General features: G+C 43.1%; 1 protein-coding gene across 5 annotated transcripts in view; it reads right to left on the bottom strand.

The window, feature by feature from the left end:
• Window positions 1–23955, bottom strand: part of LOC111953193 (RNA-binding protein 33) — a 56287-nt gene that overhangs the window by 13665 nt on the left and 18667 nt on the right. For 2 of the 5 annotated variants that reach the window (XM_023972302.2, XM_023972306.2), the window contains exons 8-12: window positions 23642–23862; window positions 8398–8692; window positions 5016–5077; window positions 1568–1694; window positions 595–974 (exon numbers count right to left, since the gene is read on the bottom strand). In XM_023972302.2, coding sequence (XP_023828070.1) covers window positions 595–974; window positions 1568–1694; window positions 5016–5077; window positions 8398–8692; window positions 23642–23862 — 1085 coding nt within the window. The remainder of the gene's footprint in view (window positions 1–594; window positions 975–1567; window positions 1695–5015; window positions 5078–8397; window positions 8693–23641; window positions 23863–23955) is intronic. The other 3 variants (XM_023972304.2, XM_023972307.2, XM_023972303.2) reach the window with 2 other exon arrangements.

Below are 23955 nucleotides of genomic sequence, written 5' to 3'. Positions count from 1 at the left end.
TGGGAAAAAGCCACAGTTCTGAATTGTCATACGCACACGATTCAAGCTTCTTCAAGGAGAAACTGTTACATGCATTTGATTAACCTCCAATCGGTGTCCTCATATAGCCGCAGTAACCGAGGTAGAACTATGAGTCGTACACTAGAGGGCACTCTTGTCTGTGGCTCACCATACATACCGCAAGGGAGGGAGGTCTCAGAAATACGAACAGTTTTTATGACTGCTTCACTAACAGGGAATATTCAACGTGCTTGACTTATTTATGTGATCATTACTCGGGTTTCCAACATTTTAATAATCCAGAGAACTGGGTGAAATACACGATTGGTTTATAAAATAAGAAAAGGCCCATATTTCACATTTGACATGCATCTCAACAGGCACTGAATAATTACAGATCGTGAAGAAGCTTGGAAAAGCCAGAGTTTACAATACAAACTGAACAGATTCCCTTCCATGCAGAGTAAACAAACGAATTAACAAATAGATAACATTCCCATTTGTGGACCAACGCTTAAATCATTCCGCACGCCTCTTGCGCAGGCAGAGTGCAGGCCACCACCACACATGTTAATTGGTAGTAGATTCACTTACTCTCATCCGTACCTGCATCCCAAACTGGAGCTGCTGTGAGGGGAACGGCCCGGGAGTCCCCTGCTGCTGTGGGAAACCGGGCTGACGGTGGCCCATGAAGAGCCTGGTGTTGGTGGGTCCACTGTGCCCAGTCAGGCTGGCCATGCCCTGGTGGCTCTGGGGGTGGCCCTGGGGAGGCAGGTTAGGTCTGGGGGGCTCTCTCTGAAACATCCCTAGCTGGCCCCCTGGGCCCTGGCCTAGCTGGTTGAACCCCCCTGGGCTTGGCTGGTTGAAGGCCATGTGGCCCTGGCTGGAGAGCTGGTGGTTATTACTGTTCATGAGCAAGCCGGAGTTCTGGTGATCGAACATGAGCAGCTGCTGCCCTGGGAACCGCCCTGGCTCTATAGAACAGGAGGGGAAATAGGAGGGAGGAAAGAACCACAACTGAGACTTCAAGTTGTTTGCCGCATCTCCACTCACTTTCAATACATCAGACGGCGACTGCCAATACATAGGCTCACATTTATTTTAACAGAACACGACACAAATATTTGATGGTATTCTCATTCCACATAAGCAGTAAATGGAGAAGTGATACGCATGTACATTAGGAGCCCCGACTCATTTCAAATGCATGCATGAGCACATACATAACATTAATTGAGTTAATGGAACTCCGCAATTACCCTTGCAGTGTACCCTGAAGGTGTACTGCTAGGGGTTAATGCCCAGAAGGGTTAGATATGCTAAGAGAGAAGACGTAACCCCTTAAAGGCAGGGAAGGAGGCATGGGTGGGTGAGTTGGGTGTGTGGGGCTAGGTAAGGAGGGCTACGTCCCAAATGGCACCCTGTTCCTTATGTGGTGCACTACTTCTGACCAGAGCTCCCTGGTCAAAATTAGTGCACCATGTAGGGAATAGGGTACCATTTGGGACAATAACAAAAAATTGTGCGCTAAAAAGGGAATAAGTTGCCGTTTGGGACGCAGTCTCACCCCCAATGAAGAAAGGCTCTCTGTCCTGGGGGGTGGGGGGAGGCTGGTTCCTCCAGGGCTCCATGTGATGGGAGGGCCTCTGGCCGAAATTACCCGGCACGTGCTGTTGCTGGAAGTCCCCCGGTCCCTGTGATTGGGGGAGAGGAGCACACAAAAACGCTCATGCATTTAATTCCACATTGGGAACCACTGTAATCAAACTAATTAAACCCCCCCCCCCCAAAATGGAAATTTCGGGTAATAATATTATACTAGAAAGGGAGTGAGTGCTCAAAATGTAATGGCTAGGATTATTCTCATTAGGCACGATGTTGACTTGCGTGAAATGTATAGTTGTGCACACAAATATTCAGAGAAAATACCATTGAGAATAAACCTCTATAACTCACTAGAGTGGTCATTGGATCATAGCAACATGACAGAATCTGCCATTTTGGTCAAGAAAACATCCATTTGAGAAACGGTTCAAATATGTAAAATATCGTATGAAAAAATGTGAATTACAGGATCGCTATTGTAAACCTGCACTAAAGCCAACATATAAACTTTGTTGACGTGACCTGCTCGCATTTCGGGAACAAGGATGGCAAAGCATTTTGGGCTTGGCTTAAATCAGTGCTAATTTCTTTGTTCCAGCCACCCATTTTGTATGTACAACAGCTTTCCACTTTCCACACAGCACACAATCCCCCCCACCGTGCGGCGTCTAATCTACCTTCAAGGAAAAGCAGCAGATAACGATCTGCTAATCCCTCCTTGGAATAAGAAGCCCCCCTTACAGCCCGTCTCTCCTTTATCCTCTTAAACATCAGTCTCTGTTGAAAAATTAACCTTCAACTCAACATGTGGCACTTCCACAAATGCGGTGCTTAGACCTCCCTCCCTCTTTGCCGCTTTATAAATGACTTAAGATGCTATCTAAGCTTAATCCATCCTGATTCGCCGGTAGACTGACGGCATTTAGAGAGGGATCGAGGGGTGTTTTTGAATGCTGGACTGGAGAGAGTCGCCAAAGTTGCTTAACAGAAAGTTAATCAACGGGGCTTAACGAAGCAGAGGAGGAGAGGGAGCGGATCACATTGTTAGTTTGGACGTTAAAGCTCTGTTGCAAAGGTCAGTCCGGTATACACAATGGAGGCTTGGGTGTATACATAATACCTCTGGAAATTTGTATGAATTTGATAACGCGGCTCATCCTCTGAGTGTTAATCCTCGATAAACAGGCTGAGAGGTGCTCAATGTGTAACTGATGCTGCAGATATCCCCCTCGGAAAGAGAAGAGGGCTAGCTAAGACAAATGTCATACAATGGACCAGGCCAAATGTCAAACCATTCAATGAGAAATGGAAACGAAGAGGATTAGAAGTGACATTTCTTTTCGTTGTTCCCTCTTTGGACATAGTGTTTTGTACAAATTGCATATTGTTGCCACTGATGAGGGAGGGATTTCACCTTTCTAAGGACAATGATAGGGGGTGATAGCGGGCATGGCCAATTGCGCGGTGTCCGACCAAAGATTTTAAAGGCTATCCTCTTTGGCTGCTTTAAAGTAAATTTCCTGCAATTCTACACATTTTGCCAGGGGGCAGAAAGAACATGTTACTTTAAAAAAATGAATTTCCTACAATTCTACACATTTGGCCATGGCTTATGGCGTTTTATGTTATCTGAGTGACTAAAACATAACAAAATCAATGGGGGCACCCCCATGTCATGACATTTTTATTTTAGATTCTCTGACTAGTTTTTATTGCCGATCATTAGTTCTCAAAGATATAGCTCCTTTATCTTTTCTATATACTTTATATCTGGTTTTAGTTTTACCATCGCAAATTTTAATATATATTTTTTTATTGGCATGGCTGCAACGATTTAGAAGCAGCGGCCAGCCACTGCTAAATTAATATACGGTACGGCACCACCAAGCACTTGATATAATGGATACTATTTCAACTACATGCAAATTACAAAACATAAAAATATATTCTTGACTAGCAGTTTTTTCATCATTATAGCCCCCTAATGAGCTCTTAATTGGACCCCCTGATTAACAATATTGTTCATAACGATATTACAGAATATTAGAGGCATAATCTCAATCTCTGCCGCCTCCTTGAACAATTACATTTGATAATATATGATAATCATCCGTAACCTGGTGCCCAGTCGTACATGGATATTGCAGGTCTTTTTGTCACATGTATTTCAAATCCCGTCTGTGGCAACAGCAGCCTAAAAGTGATTGACAGCTGGGCAAACCAACACTGTGCTTGGCGTCAGCTTAGCCTCTCCCTCAAACTCTGACAAAAGTGTAAAACAGCTCTGCTACACACACTGAAGCACTCTCTCTGCTATCAATGTCCACCGCCATCACAGACTGATGGAAACTGGCACTGGAAAATTGAAAATGGAGAGGAGACGAGGAAGACTGAATAAAATGTAGGCAATTTCCAAATAACAGACTAACGCGAGACCCTGGCTCATTTGTAAACCTTTTGCCAAATGCAATTGGACGCAGCCATTTTCAAATGTTTAAGCTGATTTGCATAAATCCATATAAAACGCTCATCCCGGGAAGGTGTCAGTCAGCACCAGCGCCACCTGATGCCTGGGCATCATTAGCTGGGAGAACTGAGTCTGCATCCCAAATGGCACCCTATACCCTACATAGTGCACTACTTTTGACCAGAGCACTATGGGCTCTGACCAAAAGTAGTGCCCTATGTAGGGAATAGGGTGCCATTTGGGATGCAACTGAGTAACTTGAGGCATATTTGGCTGCCTAGCCAATCCACTTCCCCCACAATGTTTGTAATCACTTTAAAAAAGCATTACTTTCCTGTTATCTCTGTAATGGGTTCTAGTTTACTCTGAGGCTCTTCAATGACTCCATATTCCTTTCTTTGACTACCTGACTATCTTTTTAGCCCAGAGTATGAAACAAAACTGTGTTTTGGGCATGTTTTACCCATTCAAACAGCCATCTAAAGGACTGTTCTGCTTTGGGACAAACTTGTCCTAAAAAGTGGTATTTTCACTGGCGAATAAAAAGTGGTATTTTCACTGGCGGTGGTAGGCTTTATCTCGGGCTGTGTGCCAAATGGTACCCTATTCCCATAGGGCTCTGGTCAGATGGAGTGCACTATGTAGGGAATAAGGTTCAATTTGGGAGGCAGCCCTGATTTCAGGATTTCATTATGATGCCAACCTCAGAGTCTGAGCCATAGCGCATCCATGAAGAGTGCAAACTAAACTAAGCCTGCCACCATAGCCACTGCCTAAAGCCCCTATCAACCATTTCCAGTTGTGCAGACAGACTTGGTATCAGAGTTTACAGATTTGCTCTAACAGTATTTGGATCCGAGTGGGCATCTAATTGCCATAATGACATTTCTCTCACAAAAAGGTCCACACTGTTAACGGAGACGGGGGAGCAGCTGCTACTCACAGGGAACCTCTGAGGACCCACAGCAGGTCTGGGCTGGCTCTGGACAGGAGGCAGCAAGGGCACTGCAGACAGAGAAAGATGTAGAAGATTGGGGGTCGAGAAAGAAATGGGAATAGTAAGAGAGAACGAGTGTGGGGAAAAGGAGAGGCAGTCCATTAGACACCCCTTCGTGAGCTGTTACACAGGCACGTTTGAAGGCTCTCACACGTCGCACCAAATGTGGATCTAGCGTTCGTCTGAAAACTGTTTTTATATTTCACCTCCAAAATGAGCTCCCACTTGCACCCATCTGGACAGAGGCTAAAAGGAATTAAAGAATAAACATAGTAAAAGCATGCGGTTGTAGTTCTCTTAAAGGACCACAGGTTAAGGTAGATGGGTACATTTGGCTCTGAGGCCACTTCATCATACAGTATTAGCTAAGCTTTTTGACTTCAGTAAATATTACATGCATCTTCAATTCATAATCAGTTTGTTGTAACTGGCAATGGGGATTAATTTAACAGCAGAAATTGTAAAGGACAGTACGTTGTATATACAGCACATGCGGAAAGTATTCAGACCCTTTCCCACATTTTGTTACATTACAGCCATATTCTAAAATGGATTAACCTCTCTGGGATAGGGGGCAGTATTTTCACGTCCGGATTAAAAGCGTGCCCAAAGTAAACTGCCTGCTACTCAGGCCCAGAAGCTAGGATATGCATATAATTAGTAGATTTGGATAGAAAACATTGAAGTTTCTAAAACTGTTAGAATAATGTCTGTGAGTATAACAGAACAGATTTGGCAGGCGAAACCCCGAGCACAATCCATCCAGGGGGGAAAAATTTAGGTCACTGTTTTCCAATGGTTTTCTATGGGAGACCTGATTTATTAGAGCCAAGATTGCAGTTCCTATGGCTTCCACTAGATGTCAACAGTCTTTAGAAATTGTTCGATGATTTTCTTTTGAGAAATGAAGAAGTAGGGCTGTTCTTTGTAGGTGTCACTCTGAAGGGCTTTAGTCTTTTGTTGCGCGTGAACTGGAGCGCGCTTCACGTTTTTATCCGGTATTAGAAACAGTTTATTCCGTCTTAAATGTTATCGTTTATTTACATTTTAGGATACCTGAGGTTGGATTAGGAACGTTGTTTGAAATGTTTGGACCAAGTTTACAGGTAACTTAGATACTTTGTAGTCATGTTGGAACCGGTCTATTTCTGAATCAAACACGCCAAATAAATGGACATTTTGGGGATATAAAGGAATGTATCAAACAAAACGACCAATCATTGTGTCAGACATCTGAGATTGCAAAAAGAAGATCTTCAAAAGGTAAGGCATTTATTATATGGCTATTTCTGACTTTTGTGTCGCATCTGCCTGGTTGAAAAATGATTTTCATGTGTTTGTATGCGGGGCGCTGTCCTCAGATAATCGCATGGTTTGCTTTCGCCGTAAAGCCTTTTTGAAATCTAAGACAGCGGCTGGATTAACAAGAAGTTAAGCTTTATTTTGATGTATTACACTTATATTTTCGTGAAGGCTGAATATTGATATTTCTGTAGTTTGAATTTGGCACGCTACAATTTCACTGGATGTTGTCAAATCAATCCCGCTAACGGAATTCGAGCAGGATTCGCGCTCAAGGGATCCATAAGAGGTTAAATTATTTTTTCCCCCCTCATCAATCTACACACTATAACGACAAAGTGAAAACAGGTTTTCAGAATTTTTTGCAAATGTATTAAACCTAAAAAACAGAAATAACTCATTTACATAAGTATTCAGACCCTTTGCTATGAGACTCAAAATTGAGAATCTTGTTTCCATTGATCAGCCTTGAGATGTTTCTACAACGAAGTCCACTTGTGGTAAATTGAATTGATTGGACATGATTTGGAAAGGCACACGCCTGTCTATATAAGGTCCCACAGTTGACAGTGCATGTCAGAGCAAAAACCAAGCCATGAGCCCCCAAGACAGGATTGGGGAAGGGTACCAAAAAATGTCTTCAGCATTGAAGGTCCCCAAGAACACAATGGCCATCACCATTCATAAATGAAAGTGGTTTGGAACCACCAAGACACTTCCTAGAGCTGGCTGCCCAGAGAAACTGAGCAACTGGGGGAGAAGGGACTTGATCCGGGAGGTGACCAAGAACCTGATGGTCACTGAAAGAGCTCCAGAGTTCCTCTGTGGAGATGGGAGAACCATCCAGAAGAACCACCATCTCTGCAGCACTCCACCAATCAGGCCTTTATGGTAGAGTGGCCAGACGGAAGCCGGGCCTCAGTAAAAGGCACATGATAGCCTGCCATAAAAGGTGCCTAAAGGACTCGCAGACAATGAGAAACAAGATTATCTGGTCTGATGAAACCAAGATTGAACTCTTTGGCCTGAATGACAAGCTTCACGTCTGGAGGAAACCTGGCACCATCCCTACGGTGAAGCATGGTGGTGGCAGCATCATGCTGTAGGGATGTTTTTCAGCGGCAGGTGACTGGGAGACTCATCGGGATCGAGGGAAACATGAACGGAGTAAAGTAGAAAGAGATCCTTGATGAAAAGCGCTCTGGACTAGGTTAGGACCTTAGACTGGGATGACGGTTCACCTTCCAACAGGATAACGACCCTAAGCACACAGCCAAGACAAAGCAGGAGCGGCTTTGGGACAAATCTCTGAATGTACACATCTTGACAGAGGCAAAAAGGAACTAAAGAACGAGGCCGTAATCACTGCCAAAGGTGCTTCAACAAAGTACTGAGTAAAGTGTCTGAATACTTATGTAAATGTGATTTATTTGTCATTATGGGGTATTGTGTGCAGATTGAGGGGGAAAAAACGATGTAATCCATTTTAGAATAAGGCTGTAACGTAACAAAATTTAGAAAAAGTCAAGGGGTCTAAATACACTATATGGGTTCAGGGACATTTGCCAACCTCTTTAAAACACTCCCGTTATCCTGTCCCCCTCCACACACACAGTCACACACACACACACTTCAATGGCAGTCTGGAAAGACATGGCAGATAAACAGATTGAGGAATGGAGATGCTGGCAAAAAACAACAAACTTATTACTGGCTTTGAGAAGTATCCTCATGTCATTCAACCCAAACATGACACTTTTCAAAGCAGTGCACTGATAACTGCCAACGAAATTGCATATTATGCCTTCACCTAAGTTGCAAATACTCACAACATTCAACAGAAGAGGCACCATCATTACAATAAGTCAGAAGCCAATGAAAGAGGACCAGGTGTGCGTATCAAATAGCACCCTAATTCCCTACATAATGCACTACTTTGACCAGGGCCAACAGTAGTGCATTATCTAGGGAATGGGGTGCTATTTGGCCCTGCAAACATGCGGAGCAGCCCAAAGTGCAAACCTACCTTGTGCAGGGGAGGATGCAGGGCCCCTGAAATGGGGGTTGATGTGGATGTTCTTGGGCTGCTGCTGCTGTTGGTGGTTGTGTGAGGGAGGGGGACTCATCATGCGGTGTGGTGGGTCCATCTGGGGCCTGACTGGTGCCCGGCGTTGGGCCATGTGCAGGGGGAGAAGGGGCTGCAGGGCCAGCGTGCTGCCGCTGTGCTCCTGGAAGGAGGGCCCTCGAGGGCCACCCTGACGATGGTGCTGCTGATGAGGATGATGACGTTGGTGAGGGGGAGTCATTCTCGAGGGAGACTGCTAATTGGAGGTAACGAGAGTGATGGAGAGAGGGAAGACCGACAAGTCAGAGATGTCGAGTAACATAGGTTATATATAGCACAGTAAATGAGAATGTATCAAGAAAAGGTCCATCACCCACAGGACATCCAGCCAACTTGACACAACTGTGGGACGCATTGAGTCAACATGTGCCAGCATCCCTGTGGAACGCTTGACACCTTGTAGAGGCCATGTCCCAACAAATTAAAAATGTTCTTATGGCAAAAGTGGGTGCAACTCAATATTAGGAAGGTGTTCCTAATGTTTTGTACACTCCCTGTACAAACAATGCAACAAAAATAATCATCCAAACGGTACAAATAAAACAAGGTGTTAGTGTGTCCCCCTCGTTCCACAAGTTATTTTGTAATCAGTTTTTTTTTAAAGGTAATTTTGCTGTTTGCTTGAGTAACTGACCATCCAATGTTCTACAAAGAAGTTTAACTTCCTCAATGGTCACTCCCTTTATGTACAACTCCAATTGAGGTTAAGGTCTTAGAGAATGTTTTGAACCAAATACAATGCTTTTAAATTTAGATGTATTTATTATTAAAATCACCCATTGTGATACATAGTCCTACACTGAACAAAAATAAAACGCAATATGCAACAGTTTCAAATATTTAACTGAGTTACATATAAATTCAATTTACAGTTATATTGAAATAAATTCATTAGGCCCTAATCTATGGATTTAATCCTAATCCACTCTTCAATGCCGATGCAAAGTTGCTGGATATTGGCGGGAATTAGAGAATTCTGTCCTTGCAACATGGGGCTATACATTATCAAACTGAAACATGAGGTGATGGCATCGGATGAATGGCATGATAATGGGCATCAGGATCTCGTCACGGTATCTTTGCATTCAAATTGCCATTGATAAAATGCAAATGTGTTTTTTTTCCCGTAGCTTATGCCTGCCCATACCATTACCCCATGGTGGCGGTGAGGTTCTGTTCACAACATTGACATCAGCAAACCGCTCACCCACAAGACACCATACACGCTGTCTGCCGTCTGCCCTGTACAGTTGAAACCGGGATTGATCAGCGGCCATCGAAGGTGAGCATTTGCCCACTGAAGTCCGTTACGACGCCGAACTGCTGTCAGGTCAAGACCCTGGTACGGTTTGTGCAGAAATTATTTGGTTATGCAAACCCACAGTTTCATCAGCTGTCCGGGTGGCTGGTCTCAGACGATCCCGCAGGTGAAGAAGCCGGATGTGGAGGTCCTGGGATGGTGTGGTTAAACGTGGTCTGCGGTTATGAGGCTGGTTGGACTTACTGCCAAATTCTCTAAAAACGCAGTTGGAGGGGGTTTATGGTAGAGAAATTAACATAAAATTCTCTGGAAACAGGTGTGGTGGACAATCCTGCAGTCAGCATGCCAATTGTAAGCTACCTCAAAAACTTGAGACATCTGTGGCATTGTGTTGTGACAAAACTACACATTTTAGAATGGCCTTTTATTGTCCCCAGCACATGGTGCACTTGTGTAATGATAATGCTGTTTAATCAGCTTTTTGATATGCCACACTTGTCAGGTGGATTATCTTGGCAAAGGACAAATGCTCACCAACAGGGATGTTAACAAATTTCTGCACAAAATTGAGAAATAAGCTTGTTGTGTGTATGGAACATTTATTTTATTTAATCTCATGAAACCAACATTACATGTGGCATTTATACTTTTTCAGTATAGCTTTGTGTTAAACGATTTGTAAAAATAGAGAAGATTAACGGCTCAAGGCAAGTGCCGAGAGGGACAACGCACTGTACATATCTGATATTAGAGAAGCTTCCATTGAAGAACAAAATCCAGGTTCTATTGGATAAATAACTCTCCAACCATGATGGCAGGCAATGTATAGCCATAGCAAGTGAGTTTAGTTGTCAATAACAATTTATGATCAATAACATCAAAAGGCGGCACTGAAAGCTAACAATACAGCTCCAACTATCATGTTATTACCCATTTATTTGAACCAATCAGTCATCTGAGTCAGTGCAGTACTGTTGAGTGCCCTATATGCATGCTGAAAGTCAGTAGTTAACTTATTTGGGCAAACACAATTCTCTCCATCAGTTTACTAAGAACAGGTAGCAAACTGATTGTGCAGCTGTTACAACCAGCAATGGGTGCTTTACTATTTTTAGGTAGTGGAATTACTTTAACTTCATTCCACACCTGTGGACACACACTCCTTTAGTCTTTGGTTAAATATATACAGTGACTTGCGAAAGTATTCACCCTCCTTGGCATTTTTCTTATTTTGTTGCCTTACAACCTAGAATTAAAATAGATTTTTTGGGGGGGATTGTATCATTTGATTTACACAACATGCCTACCACTTTGAAGATGCAAAATATTTGTGTGAAACAAACAAGAAATAAGACACACAAAAAACAGAAAACTTGAACATGCATAACTATTCACCCACCCAAAGTCAATATTTTGTAGAGCCACCTTTTGCAGCACTTACAGCTGCAGGTATCTTGAGGTACGTCTATATAAGCTTGCCACATCTAGCCATTTGGATTTTTGCCCATTCTTCAAGGCAAAACTGCTCCAGCTCCTTCAAGTTGGATGGGTTCCGCTGGTGTACAGCGATCTTTAAATCATACCACAGATTCTCAATTGGATTGAGTTCTGGGCTTTGACTAGGCCATTCCAAGAAATGTACATGTTAATCCATAAACCACTCGAGGGTTGGGCCTTTCAGTGGGGCCTTTCAGAACAGGTGTATATATACTGAGATCATGTGACACTTAAATTATGTCCACCTGTGTGCAATCTAACTAATTATGTGACTTCTGAAGGTAAATTGTTGCCCATATCTTATTTAGGGGCTTCATAGCAAAGGGGGTGAATACATATGCACATTCCACTTTTCCTTTTTACATTTTTTGAAACAATTTATTTAATTTCACTTCACCAATTTGGACTATTTTGTGTATGTCCATTACATGACATCCACATAAACATTTATATTACAGGTTGTAATGCAACAAAATAGGACAAATGCCAAAGGGGGTGAATACTTTTGCAAGGCACTGTAGCAAATAGGAGGTGGGAATAAAGTCTGCTACCATTCAATAGTTTCCCATTAAGGTTTTCTATACCTGGTGGCTTATCATTATTGACCAGAGAAAAAAATAATAATAAATAAATAAATAAACTCTAGACCACCTTTACTCCACACACAGAGACACCTACAAAGCTCTCCCTCGCCTTCCATTTGGAAATTCTGACCATAATTCTATCCTCCTGATACAAGCAAAAACTAAAGCAGGAAGTACCAGTGACTCGCTCAATACAGAAGTGGTCAGATGACGCGGATGCTACACTGCAGGACTGTTTTGCTAGCACAGACTAGAATATATTCTGGAATTCATTCAATGGGATTGAGTATACACCACCACAGTCACCGGCTCCATCAATAAGTACATCGACGACGTCATCCCCACAGTGACCGTACGTACATATCTCAACCAGAAGCCATGAATTACAGGCAACATCCGCACTGAGCTGAAGGCTAGAGCTGCTGCTTTCAAGGAGCGGGACACTAATCCGGGCGCTTATAAGAGATCCCGCTATACCCTCAGACGAACCATCAAACAGGCAAAGCAGGACTAAGATTGAACCCTACTACACAGGCTCTGAAGCTTGTCGGATGTGGCAGGGCTTGCAAACTATTACAGACTACAGCTGCGAGCTGCCCAGTGACGCGAGCTGCGCTGCCCAGTGATGTAAGCCTATCAGACAGGCTAAATGCCTCTTCATGCTTTTTGCTTCAAGGCAAGCAACACTGAAGCATGCGTGAGAGTAGAGGTCGACCGATTAATCGGAATGGCCGATTTAATTACGGCCGATTTTAAGTTTTCATAACAATCGGTAAACGGCATTTTTGGATGCCGATCACATTGCACTCCACGAGGAGACTGCGTGGCAGGCTTGACTACCTGTTATGCGAGTGCAGCAAGGAGCCACTGTAAGGTGCTAGCTAGCATTAAACGTATCTTTATAAAAAATAATCAATCTTAACATAATCAATAATTAACTACACATGGTTGATGATATTACTAGTTTATCTAGCTTGTCCTGCGTTGCATATAATCGATGCGGTGCCTGTTAATTTATCATTGAATCACAGCCTACTTCACCAAACGGGGGATGATTTAACAAGCGCATTGGCGAAAAAAAGCACTGTCGTTGCACCAATGTGTACCTAACCATAAACATCAATGCCTTTCTTTAAAATCAATACACAAGTATATATTTTTTAACCTGCATATTTAGTTAATATTGCCTGCTAACATGAATTTATTTTAACTAGGGAAATTGTGTCACTTCTTGCGTTCTGTGCAACAGAGTCAGGGTATATGCAGCAGTTTGGGCCGCCTGGCTCGTTGCGAACTGTGTGAAGACCATTTCTTCCTAACAAAGACAGCCAACTTCGCCAAACGGGGGATGATTTAACCTTTCACGAGTCACAAACCCGGATCCGGGATCCCCCCCATCGCAAAAGCTGACTAGCATAGCCTAGCCTAAAGTTACAGGGATATCATAAAATAAAATGTTCATGAAATCACAAGTCCAAGACACCAAATGAAAGATACAGATCTTGTGATTCAAGCCATCATCTCTGATTTTTTAAATGTTTTACAGGGAAGACACAATATGTAAATCTATTAGCTAACCACGTTAGCAAAAGACACCACTTTTTTTACTCCACCATTTTTTTTACTGCATCAGTAGCTATCACAAATTCGACCAAATAAAGATATAAATAGCCACTAACCAAGAAACAATTCTCATCAGATGACAGTCTGATAACATATTTATTGTATAGCATAGGTTTTGTTAGAAAAATGTGCATATTTCAGGTATAAATCATAGTTTACAATTGCAGCCCCCATTACAACTATCACTAAAATGACTAGAATAACTACAGAGACCATCGTGTATTAGCTAATTACTCATCATAAAACATTTCTTAAAAATACACAGCGTACAGCAGATGAAAGACACAGATCATGTGAATATAGCCAATATGTCAGATTTTCTAAGTGTTTTACAGCGAAAACACAATATAGCGTTATCTTAGCTTACTACAAGTCAGTCACACAGTAGCATTGATTCATGCCAAAAATAGCAATAACGTTATAAACCACCAAACGCTATTAATTTTTTCACTAACCTTCTCAGAATTCTTCAGATGACAGTCCTGTAACATCATATTACACAATGCATATAGTTTGTTCGAAAATGTGCATATTTAGCCGCARAATTCGTGGTTACACAACGTGTTTAGTGGGCAAAAAATCAAGCAATCTGTCCGGCGCCATTTTGGAAAGGCACCTAATCTTATCGAAAACTATTCATAAACTTGACWAAAAAAATACAGGTTGGACAGCAATTGAAAGAGAAATTAGTTCTTAATGCAATCGCTGAATTACATTTTTAAAATGAACCTTACTGCGCAATACTGGGTACAATACAGGGTGCGATAGCGCAACGCTACATGGAAAATAATGGCGTCTAATACATTTTTCTTTTTCAACAGAACAACGTTTTATCAGCATAAATAGTACCTACTATTAGCTGAACTCCCATCAGAATCTTGTGAAAGGTGTCCGTTGGCCAAAAGAATCGTTGCTGGGTTGGAGAATMTTTCCCTCGACGTTGCAATTAGCAGTACAGAATGGCATTCGAGAGAGAGACACCCACGTTTCTACAGCGCCATGGAAATAAATACCTGAAAATCGCAATATACTGACCTAAACTGGTATAATTCGGTTCAAAATAACAAGATTATGATGTCTTTAAAGCCTATAGCGAATAAAAACAGAGCCGGATACTTCTAGGAGCTAAAACCAGACGTTCTAAAAAGACATGCCAAGACCCTCTTTGCGTCAGCGCTTAGTCCCAAAAGGTCGGACACCTCGGTTCCAATCAATTTAAAAACTTTGGGAAATACGTAGCCACGTCATTTCAACTCTCCCTATTCGCTAACAGCCAGGGGAAGGCGTATGCAGTGCATCTCAACCAATAGAAGACAGGCAAAGTTAAAGACAGGTCTCAAAGCAGATGATAAAATTTCCCATTCTCACACAGACATAGGAAAAGTGCTCTAAGTCGAGTTCTGTTTCACTTACAGACATAATTCCAACGGTTTTAGAAACTAGAGTGTTTTCTATCCAATAGTAAGAATAATATGCATATTGTACGAGCAAGAATTGAGTAGGAGACCGTTTACATTGGATACACATTTGTGCTATGTCGAAATAGCACCCCCCTAGTGGCAAGAAGTTAACAAAAGCACATTTGCGAAAAAAGCACAATCGTTACACGAATGTACCTAACCATAAACATCAATGCCTTAAAATCAATACACAGAAGTATATATTTTTTTAAACCTGCATATTTAGTTAAAAGAAATTCATGTTAGCAGGCAATATTAAACTAGGGAAATTGTGTCACTTCTCTTGCGTTCATTGCATGTAGAGTCAGGGTATATGCAACAGTTTGGGCCGCCTGGCGAACTAATTTGCCAGAATTTTACGTAATTATGACATAACATTGAAGGTTGTGCAATGTAACAGCAATATTTAGATAAAATACGGAACGATTCTGTATTTCTTGCTAATTGCCTATAATTTCCACCTTTTGTCTATTCCATTTGCACAACAGCATGTGAACTTTATTGTCAATCAGTGTTGCTTCCTAAGTGGACAGTTTGATTTCACGGAAGTGTGATTGACTTGGAGTTACATTGTGTTGTTTAAGTGTTCCCTTTATTTTTTTGAGCAGTGTATATATATATATATATACACATATATGTCTTTTTTTAATTTTTTTAATCTCATTTTCCATCTACGGACTGAACATAGTCTGACGGCAACCCGCCTCACCCAAGGAACCCCCTTCAGAAGCTAGCCAGCTAACTAGTAGTGAGTTAGCCACTGCTAGCGGTAATCACCTTTAACGCGGACTGCCAGCCTCAGCCCAGGTAACTCCTGCCAGCCTGCACAGCGCGATATCTTCCCAGAGCATATTGGACTGCTTTTCTCTACCACATCTCCGAAATTCCTACCGCAAGCTCTGAACCTTTACTCCGGATCATCGCAGCTAGCTAGCTGCTATCCGAGTGGCTACTACGGTCTAACGTCTCTGTCCCGAAGCAAGCACCAGTTAGCCTGGAGCTAGCCTCGAACTAGGCCCATCTCCCGGCTAGCCTAAGAGATTCCATCAAGCAATTCCTGGGCTTCAAATACCTCTTGACAATTGCCCTGGACCTTTTGCTGCCGACACGGAGCCCCGCCGATCCACCACGACTGGTCTACCGACGTAACCGTCCGAGTGGGTTTCTGCCCTGAAGCAAACACCAGTTAGCCTGGAGCTAGCCTCGAGCTAGGCCCTTCTCCCGGCTAGCCGAAGAATTCCATCAGATAATTCCTGGGCTTCAATACCTCTTCTGCCAATTGGCCTGGACCCTTTGCTGTCGACACGGAGCACCGCCGATCCATCACAACTGGCCTGCCGACGTAACCGTCCGAGGGGGTTTCAACAGACTCTCCCGTTGCGAAGTTCCCCTGAGGCCCATCTGCTATCCCCGGCCTGCTAGCTGTCTGAATCGCCGTGCCTCCAGCTCGCCTAGCTACTCACTGGACCCTATGATCACTCGGCTACACATCTCTCCCTAATGTCAATATTCCTTGTCCATTGCTGTTTTGGTTAGTACTTTTTGTCTTATTTCACTGTTGAGCGTCCAGCCCTGCTCAATATTCCTTAGCTAGCCCTTATGTTCCACCCCTACACATGTGGTGATCGCACCTGGCTTAAATGGTGCCTCTAGAGACAAAACCTCTCTCATCGTCACTCAATGCCTAGGCTTACCTCCACTGTACTCACATCCTACCATACCCTTGTCTATACATTATGCCTTGAATCTATTCTTCAACGCCGAGAAACTTGCCACTTTAACTCCCCGTTCTGAACGCACTAGACGACCAATTATTTTACCCTTTAGCCGTACTCTTATCCTACTCCTCCTTTGTTCCTCTGGTGATGTAGAGGTTAACCCAGGCCCTGCAGCCCCCAGCATCACTCCCATTCCCCAGGCGCTCTCATTTGTTGACTTCTGTAACCGTAAAAGCATTAGTTTCATGCATGTTAACATTAGAAGCCTCCTCCCTAAGTTTCTTATATTCACTGCTTTAGCACACTCCACCAACCCGGATATCCTAGCCCTGTCTGAATCCTGGCTTAGGAAGGCCACCAAAAATCCTGAAATGTCCATCCTTAACTATAACATTTCCCGACAAGATAGAACTGCCAAAGGGGGCGGAGTTGCAATCTACTGCAGAGTTCCGTCATACTATCAGGTCTGTGCCCAAACAATTCGAGCTTCTACTATTAAAAATACACCTTTCTAGAAACAAGTCCCTCACCGTTGCCGCTTGTTATAGACCCCCCCTCAGCCCCCGGTTCCCCTCATCACTGTCAAACGCTCCCTAAAACACTTCAGCGAGCAGGCCTTTCTAATCGACCTGGCCCGGGTATCCTGGAAGGATATTGACCTCATTCCGTCAGTAGAGGATGCCTGGTTGCTCTTCAAAAGTGCTTTCCCTCTCCATCTTAAATAAGCATGGCCCACTCAAAAATTGTAGAACTAAGAACAGATATAGCCCTTGGTTCACCCCAGACTTGACTGCCCTTGATCAGCACAAAAACAGCCTGTGGCGTTCTGCATTTGCATCAAATAGTCCCCGCGATACGCAACTTTACAGGGAAGTCAGGAACCAATATACATTCGTGGCCAAAAGTTTTGAGAATGACACAAATATTAATTTTCACAAAGTCTGCTGCCTCAGTTTGTATGATGGCAATTTGCATATACTCCAGAATGTTATGAAGAGTGATCAGATGAATTGCAAAGTCCCTCTTTGCCATGCAAATGAACTGAATCCCCCAACAACATTTCCACTGCATTTCAGCCCTGCCACAAAACCAGCTGACATTATGTCAGTGATTCTCTCGTTAACACAGGTGTGAGTGTTGACGAGGACAAGGCTGGAGATCACTCTGTCATGCTGATTGAGTTCGAATAACAGACTAGAAGCTTCAAAAGGAGGGTGGTGCTTTGAATCATTGTTCTTCCTCTGTCAACCATGGTTACCTGCAAGGAAACACGTGCGTCATCATTGCTTTGCACAAAAAGGGCTTCACTGCTGACAGTAATATTGCACCTAAATCAATCATTTATAGGACCATCAAGAACTTCAAGGAGAGCGGTTCAATTGTCGTGAAGAAGGCTTCAGGGCGCCCAAGAAAGTCCAGCAAGCGCCAGGACCATCTCCTAAAGTTGATTCAGCTGCGGGATCGGGGCTCCACCAGTACAGAGCTTGCTCAGGAATGGCAGCAGGCAGGTGCGAGTGCATCTGCACACACAGTGAGGCGAAGACTTTTGGAGGATGGCCTGGTGTCAAGAAGGGCAGCAAAGAAGCCACTTCTCTCCAGGATAAACATCAGGGACAGACAAATATTCTGCAAAAGGTACAGGGATTGGACTGCTGAGGACTGGGGTAAAGTCATTTTCTCTGATGAATCCCCTTTCCGATTGTTTGGGGCATCCGGAAAAAAGCTTGTCCGGAGAAGACAAGGTGAGTGCTACCATCAGTCCTGTGTCATGCCAACCAGTAAAGCATCCTGAGACCATTCATGTGTGGGGTTGCTTCTCAGCCAAGGGAGTGGGCTCACTCACAATTTTGCTTAAGAACACAGCCATGAATAAAGAATGGTACCAACACATCCACCGAGAGGAACTTCTCCCAACCATCCAGGAACAGTTTGGTGACGAACAATGCCTTTTCCAGCATGATGGAGCACCTTGCCATAAGGCAAAAGTGATAACTAAGTGGCTCGGGGAACAAAACATCGATATTTTGGGTCCATGGCCAGGAAACTCCCCAGACCTTAATCCCATTGAGAACTTGTGGCCAATCCTCAAGAGGTAGGTGGAACAAACAAAAACCCACAAATTCTGACAAACTCCAAGCATTGATTATGCAAGAATGGGCTGCCATCAGTCAGGATGTGGCCCAGAAGTTAATTGACAGCATACCAGGGTGGATTGCAGAGGTCTTGAAAAAGAAGGGTCAACACTGCAAATATTGACTATTTGCATCAACTTCGTGTAATTGTCAATAAAAGCCTTTGACACTTATGAAATGCTTGTAATTATACTTCAGTATTCCATAGTAACATCTGACAAAAATATCTAAAGACACTGAAGCAGCAAACTTTGTGAAAATGAATATGTGTCGTTCAAAACTTTTGGCCACGACTGTACTCAGTCAGTTAGGAAAGCTAAGGCTTGCTTTTTCAAACAGAAATTTGCTTGCTGTAGCACTAACTCCAAAAAGGTTTGGGACAATAAAGTCCATGGAGAATAAGAGCACCTCCTCCCAGCTGCCCACTGCACTGAGGATAGGAAACACTGTCACCAACAATAAATATTCGATAATTTCAATCAGCATTTTTCCATGGCTGGCCATGCTTTCCACCTGGCTACCCCTACCCTGGCCAACATCTCAGCACCCCCTGCAGCAACTTGCCCAAACCCCACCACGTCTCCTTCACCCAAATACAGACAGCTGATGTTCTGAAAGAACTGCAAAATCTGGATCTGTACAAATCAGCTGGGCTAGACAATCTGGACCCTCTCTTTCTAAAATGATCAACCGAAATGGTTGCAACCCCTATTACTATCCTATTCAATTTCTTTCGTATCGTCTGAGATCCCCAAAGATTGGAAAGCTGTCACAGTCGTCCCCCTCTTCAAAGGGGAAGACACTCTAGACCCAAACTGTTATAGACCTATATCCATCCTGCCCATCATAAATCTTCGAAAGCCAAGTTAATAAACAGATCACCGAACATTTCGAATCCCACCGTACCTTCTCCTCTATTCAATCTGGTTTCCGAGTTGGTCATAGGTGCACCTCAGCCACGCTCAAGGTCCTAAATGAAATCATAACCGCCATCGATAAAAGACAGTATTGTGCAGCCGTCTTCATCGCCCTGGCCAAGGCTTTCGACTGTCGATCGCCACATTCTTATCAGCAGACTCAATGGCCTTTCTAGGGAGTTTTTCCTAGCCACCGTGCTTCTACACCTGCATTGCTTGCTGTTTGGGGTTTTAGGCTGGGTTTCTGAACAGCACTTTGAGATATCAGCTGATGTAAGAAGGGCTATATAAATAAATTTGATTTGAATAGCCTTGGCTTCTCAAATGACTGCCTCGCCTGGTTCACCAACAACCTCTCAGATAGAGTTTAGTGTGTCAAATCGGAGGGCCTGTTGTCCAGACCTCTGCAGTCTCTATGGGGGTGCCACAGGGCTCAATTCTCGGGCCGACTCTTTTCTCTGTATATAACAATGATGTCGCTCTTGCTGCTGGTGATTCTCTGATCCACCTCTACGCAGACGACCCCATTCTGTATACATCTGGCCCTTCTTTGGACACTGTGCTAACAAACCTCCAAACGAGCGTCAACGCCATACAACTCTCCTTCCGTGGCCTCCAACTGCTTTTAAATGCTAGTAAAACTAAGCGCATGCTCTTCAACCGATTGCTGCCCGCACCCTCCCGCCCGACTAGCATCACTACACTGGACGGTTCTGACCTAGAATGTGGACAACTACAAATACCTAGGTGTCTGGTTAGACTGTAAACTCTCCTTCCAGACTCACATTAAGCATCTCCAATTCAAAATTAAATCTAGAATCGGCTTCCTATTTCACAACAAAGCCTCCTTCACTCATGCCGCCAAACATACCCTGGTAAAACTGACTATCCTACCGATCCTTGACTTTGGCGATGTCTTTTACAAAATAGCCCCCCAACACTCTACATCCAGTTTGCTGAGTAGTCTATCACAGTGCCATCCGTTTTATCACCAAAGCCCCATATTCTACCCACCACTGCGACCTGTATGCTCTCATTGGCTGGCCCTCATATCTGTCGCCAAACCCACTGGCTCCAGGTCATCTAAAAGTCTTTGCTAGGTAAAGCCCCGCCTTATRTCAGCTCACTGGTCACCATAGCAACACCCACCCATAGCAGGCACTCCAGCAGGGACATTTGCAATGTTCATCCCCAAAGCCAACACTTCCTTTGGCCGCCTTAGCCTTCCATTTCTCTGTTGTAAATGACTGGAATGAATTGCAAAAATCTCTGAAGCTGAAGTCTTATATCTCCCTCTCTAACTTTAAGCATCAGCTGTCTGAGCAGCTTACCGATCGGCCTACCTGGTTATATAAAGGCGATAACACCTTTTTTTTATTTTTTTATTAAATGCCTCTGTTCTCTCTTATCCTGTTTCAAAACCATGGAGGAAGGTTGTATGATCAATTCTCCTTCCCTAGGCTTCCAGGCCCCTGGCCGAGTAGGCATCTCTTTGTTCATGCTTTGTCCTGTTCTATAATCTTAGGATCTATATGCTTAGAATGCCTTGTAATGCTTAATGCCTTGTTTATAAATCCATTCATTGTACAATGTTAATTAAATATCTGCCTTTGACATCGACCATTTTCATACCAATTCTTGCTAGTCAACGTCAACTCATTGCCTAATGCTAGCTTGTATATTTTATTGTATCTTGTATATCTTTATTGAGTCAGATAATGTTAATAGGCTAATTCTTTAACCTAATTACGAGTCGCATGTGATGTATATATAATATACTGTATTAAAAACATGTCAAATATTGCTTCCCACTATAGCAGTCCCAGCCACAAGGACTAACTGCATCACAGGCTGTGTTCAAGCTGTAAAATAAACCTTGCTAGCTAGTTAACAGCTAGGCTAGCTGCTACGCCAAGCAGCTCTTCATTCTAACTTTTGGTAGGCAGGATCCCTGGACAGATATAGTGGTCGCAGCAACTGAGGCTAACTGAGTTGCAGGAACCCCCCCCCCAAAAAAGGGAACTAGTAACCAAACTTTTTCATTCGAATAATTTTGCCAGAGACGTCCAAAACATCAAACCGAGCTATCCCTCTTTCCGCGTTCAACAAGTGACCTTCAACCTCCAAGGCGTTGCATACAGTTGAAGTCAGAAGTTTACATACACCTTAGCAAAATACATTTAAACTCAGTTTCACAATTCCTGACATTTAATCCTAGTAAAAATTCCATTTTAGGTCAGTTAGGCTCACCACTTTATATTAAGAATGTGAAATGTCAGAATAATAGTAGAGAGAATGATTTCTTTCAGCTTTTATTTCTTTCATCACATTCCCAGTGGATCAGAAGTTTACATACACTCAATTATTATTTGGTAGCATTGCCTTTAAAAATTGTTTAACTTGGGTCAAATGTTTCGAGTAGCCTTCCACAAGCTTCCCACAATAAGTTGGGTGAATTTTGGCCCATTCTTCCGGACAGAGCTGGTGTAACTGAGTCAGGTTTGATTGCTTCCTTGCTCGCACACGTTTTTTCAGTTCTGCCCACACATTTTCTACAAGATTGTGGTCAGGGCTTTGTAATGGCCACTCCAATACCTTGACTTGGTTGTCCTTAAGCCATTTTGCCACAACTTTGGAAGTATGCTTGGGGTCATTGACCATTTGCGACCAAGCTTTAACTTCTTGACTGATGTCTTGAGATGTTGCTTCAATATATCCACATAATTTCCTGCCTCATGATGCCATCTATTTTGTGAAGTGCACCAGTCCATCCTGCAGCAAAGCACCCCCACAACATGATGCTGCCACCCCGTGCTTCACGGTTGGGAAGGTGTTCTTCGGCTTGCAAGCCTCCCCCTTTTTCCTCCAAACATAATGATAGTCATTATGGCCAAACAGTTCTATTTTTGTTTCATCAGACCAGAGGACATTTCTCCAAAAAGTACGATCTTTGTCCCCATGTGCAGTTGCAAACTGTAGTCTGGCTTTTTTAATGGCGGTTCTGGAGCACTGGCTTCTTCCTTGCCGAGCGGTCTTTCAGGTTATGTCGACATAGGACTCGTTTTACTGTGGATATAAATACTTTTGTACCTGTTTCCTCCAGCATCTTCACAAGGTCCTTTGCTGTTATTCTAGGATTGATTTGCACTTTTCGCACCAAAGCACGTTTATCTCTAGGAGACAGAACGCGTCTCCTTCCTGAGCGGTATGACGGCTGCGTGGTCCCATGGTGTTTATACTTGCGTACTACTACAATTTTTTTCTGAGGTCTTGGCTGATTTCTTTGGATTTTCCCATGTTGTCAAGCAAAGAGGCACTGAATTTGAAGGTAGGCCTTGAAATACATTTACAGGTACACCTCCTAAAGCCATGACATCATTTTCTGGAATTTTCCAAGCTGTTTCAAGGCACAGTCAACTTAGTATATGTAAACTTCTGACCCACTGGAATTGTGATATAATTCATTGTAAGTGAAATAATCTGCCTGTAAACAATTGTTGGAAGAATTACTTGTGTCATGCACAAAGTAGATGTCCTGACCGACTTGCCAAAACTATAGTTTGTTAACAAGAAATGTGTGTGGAGTGGTTGAAAAACGAGTTTTAATGACTCCCTTTAATGACAACCTAAGTGTATATAAGCTTCCGAGTTCAACTGTATATGGATGAACATCTTAAAAAAACAGATTATATGCTTCAAGAGATGTCTAATAATAAAAAGGCCACGAGAAACTAAATCCAATATGCCATGATGACAATGGCATGTGTGAGAACAAGAAAAAAATAGCCCACATAGCTGTGCCAATATTCAGTAAGCAAAGCTTTAAATTGTCTTGCACACATACACTCAAGTAAGCTAATCGTAAACAATTCTATAATTTAAAGTGACATTACAGAATATCAAGAGATAGATAATCCTTTTATATTGTGTCAGATTATTTTAATAAGATTTACCTGCATGCCCATATGTAGAGGCACCATTGGGAGCCTCATGTCATTCATTCGTCCTCTTCCTCCACCGAAGTCTCCCATCCCAAATCCGGGGAACCTCCCTCTTAATCCTCGACCTCTGAATGCTCCTCTATCTCCTCCTCGGCCCCCAAAGCGGCCCTGCTTCCTCTGGCGCTCCTTCTCCTCAAACTCCATCAGGTCTGCTTTTGCCTCTTCAGACAGCTCTGGAGGGCAAAACACATCCCCACGAGGTTAACATTAGGACATTCAAATACAAGCCATTCAGTAAGAATTGCTCAAGCTGCACTTAAGCATTT

The sequence above is a fragment of the Salvelinus sp. IW2-2015 genome, linkage group LG27 (genome assembly GCF_002910315.2).
Source record: "Salvelinus sp. IW2-2015 linkage group LG27, ASM291031v2, whole genome shotgun sequence".
Taxonomy (NCBI): Eukaryota; Metazoa; Chordata; class Actinopteri; order Salmoniformes; family Salmonidae; genus Salvelinus; species Salvelinus sp. IW2-2015.
This window is presented reverse-complemented; position numbering and strand designations above follow the sequence as displayed.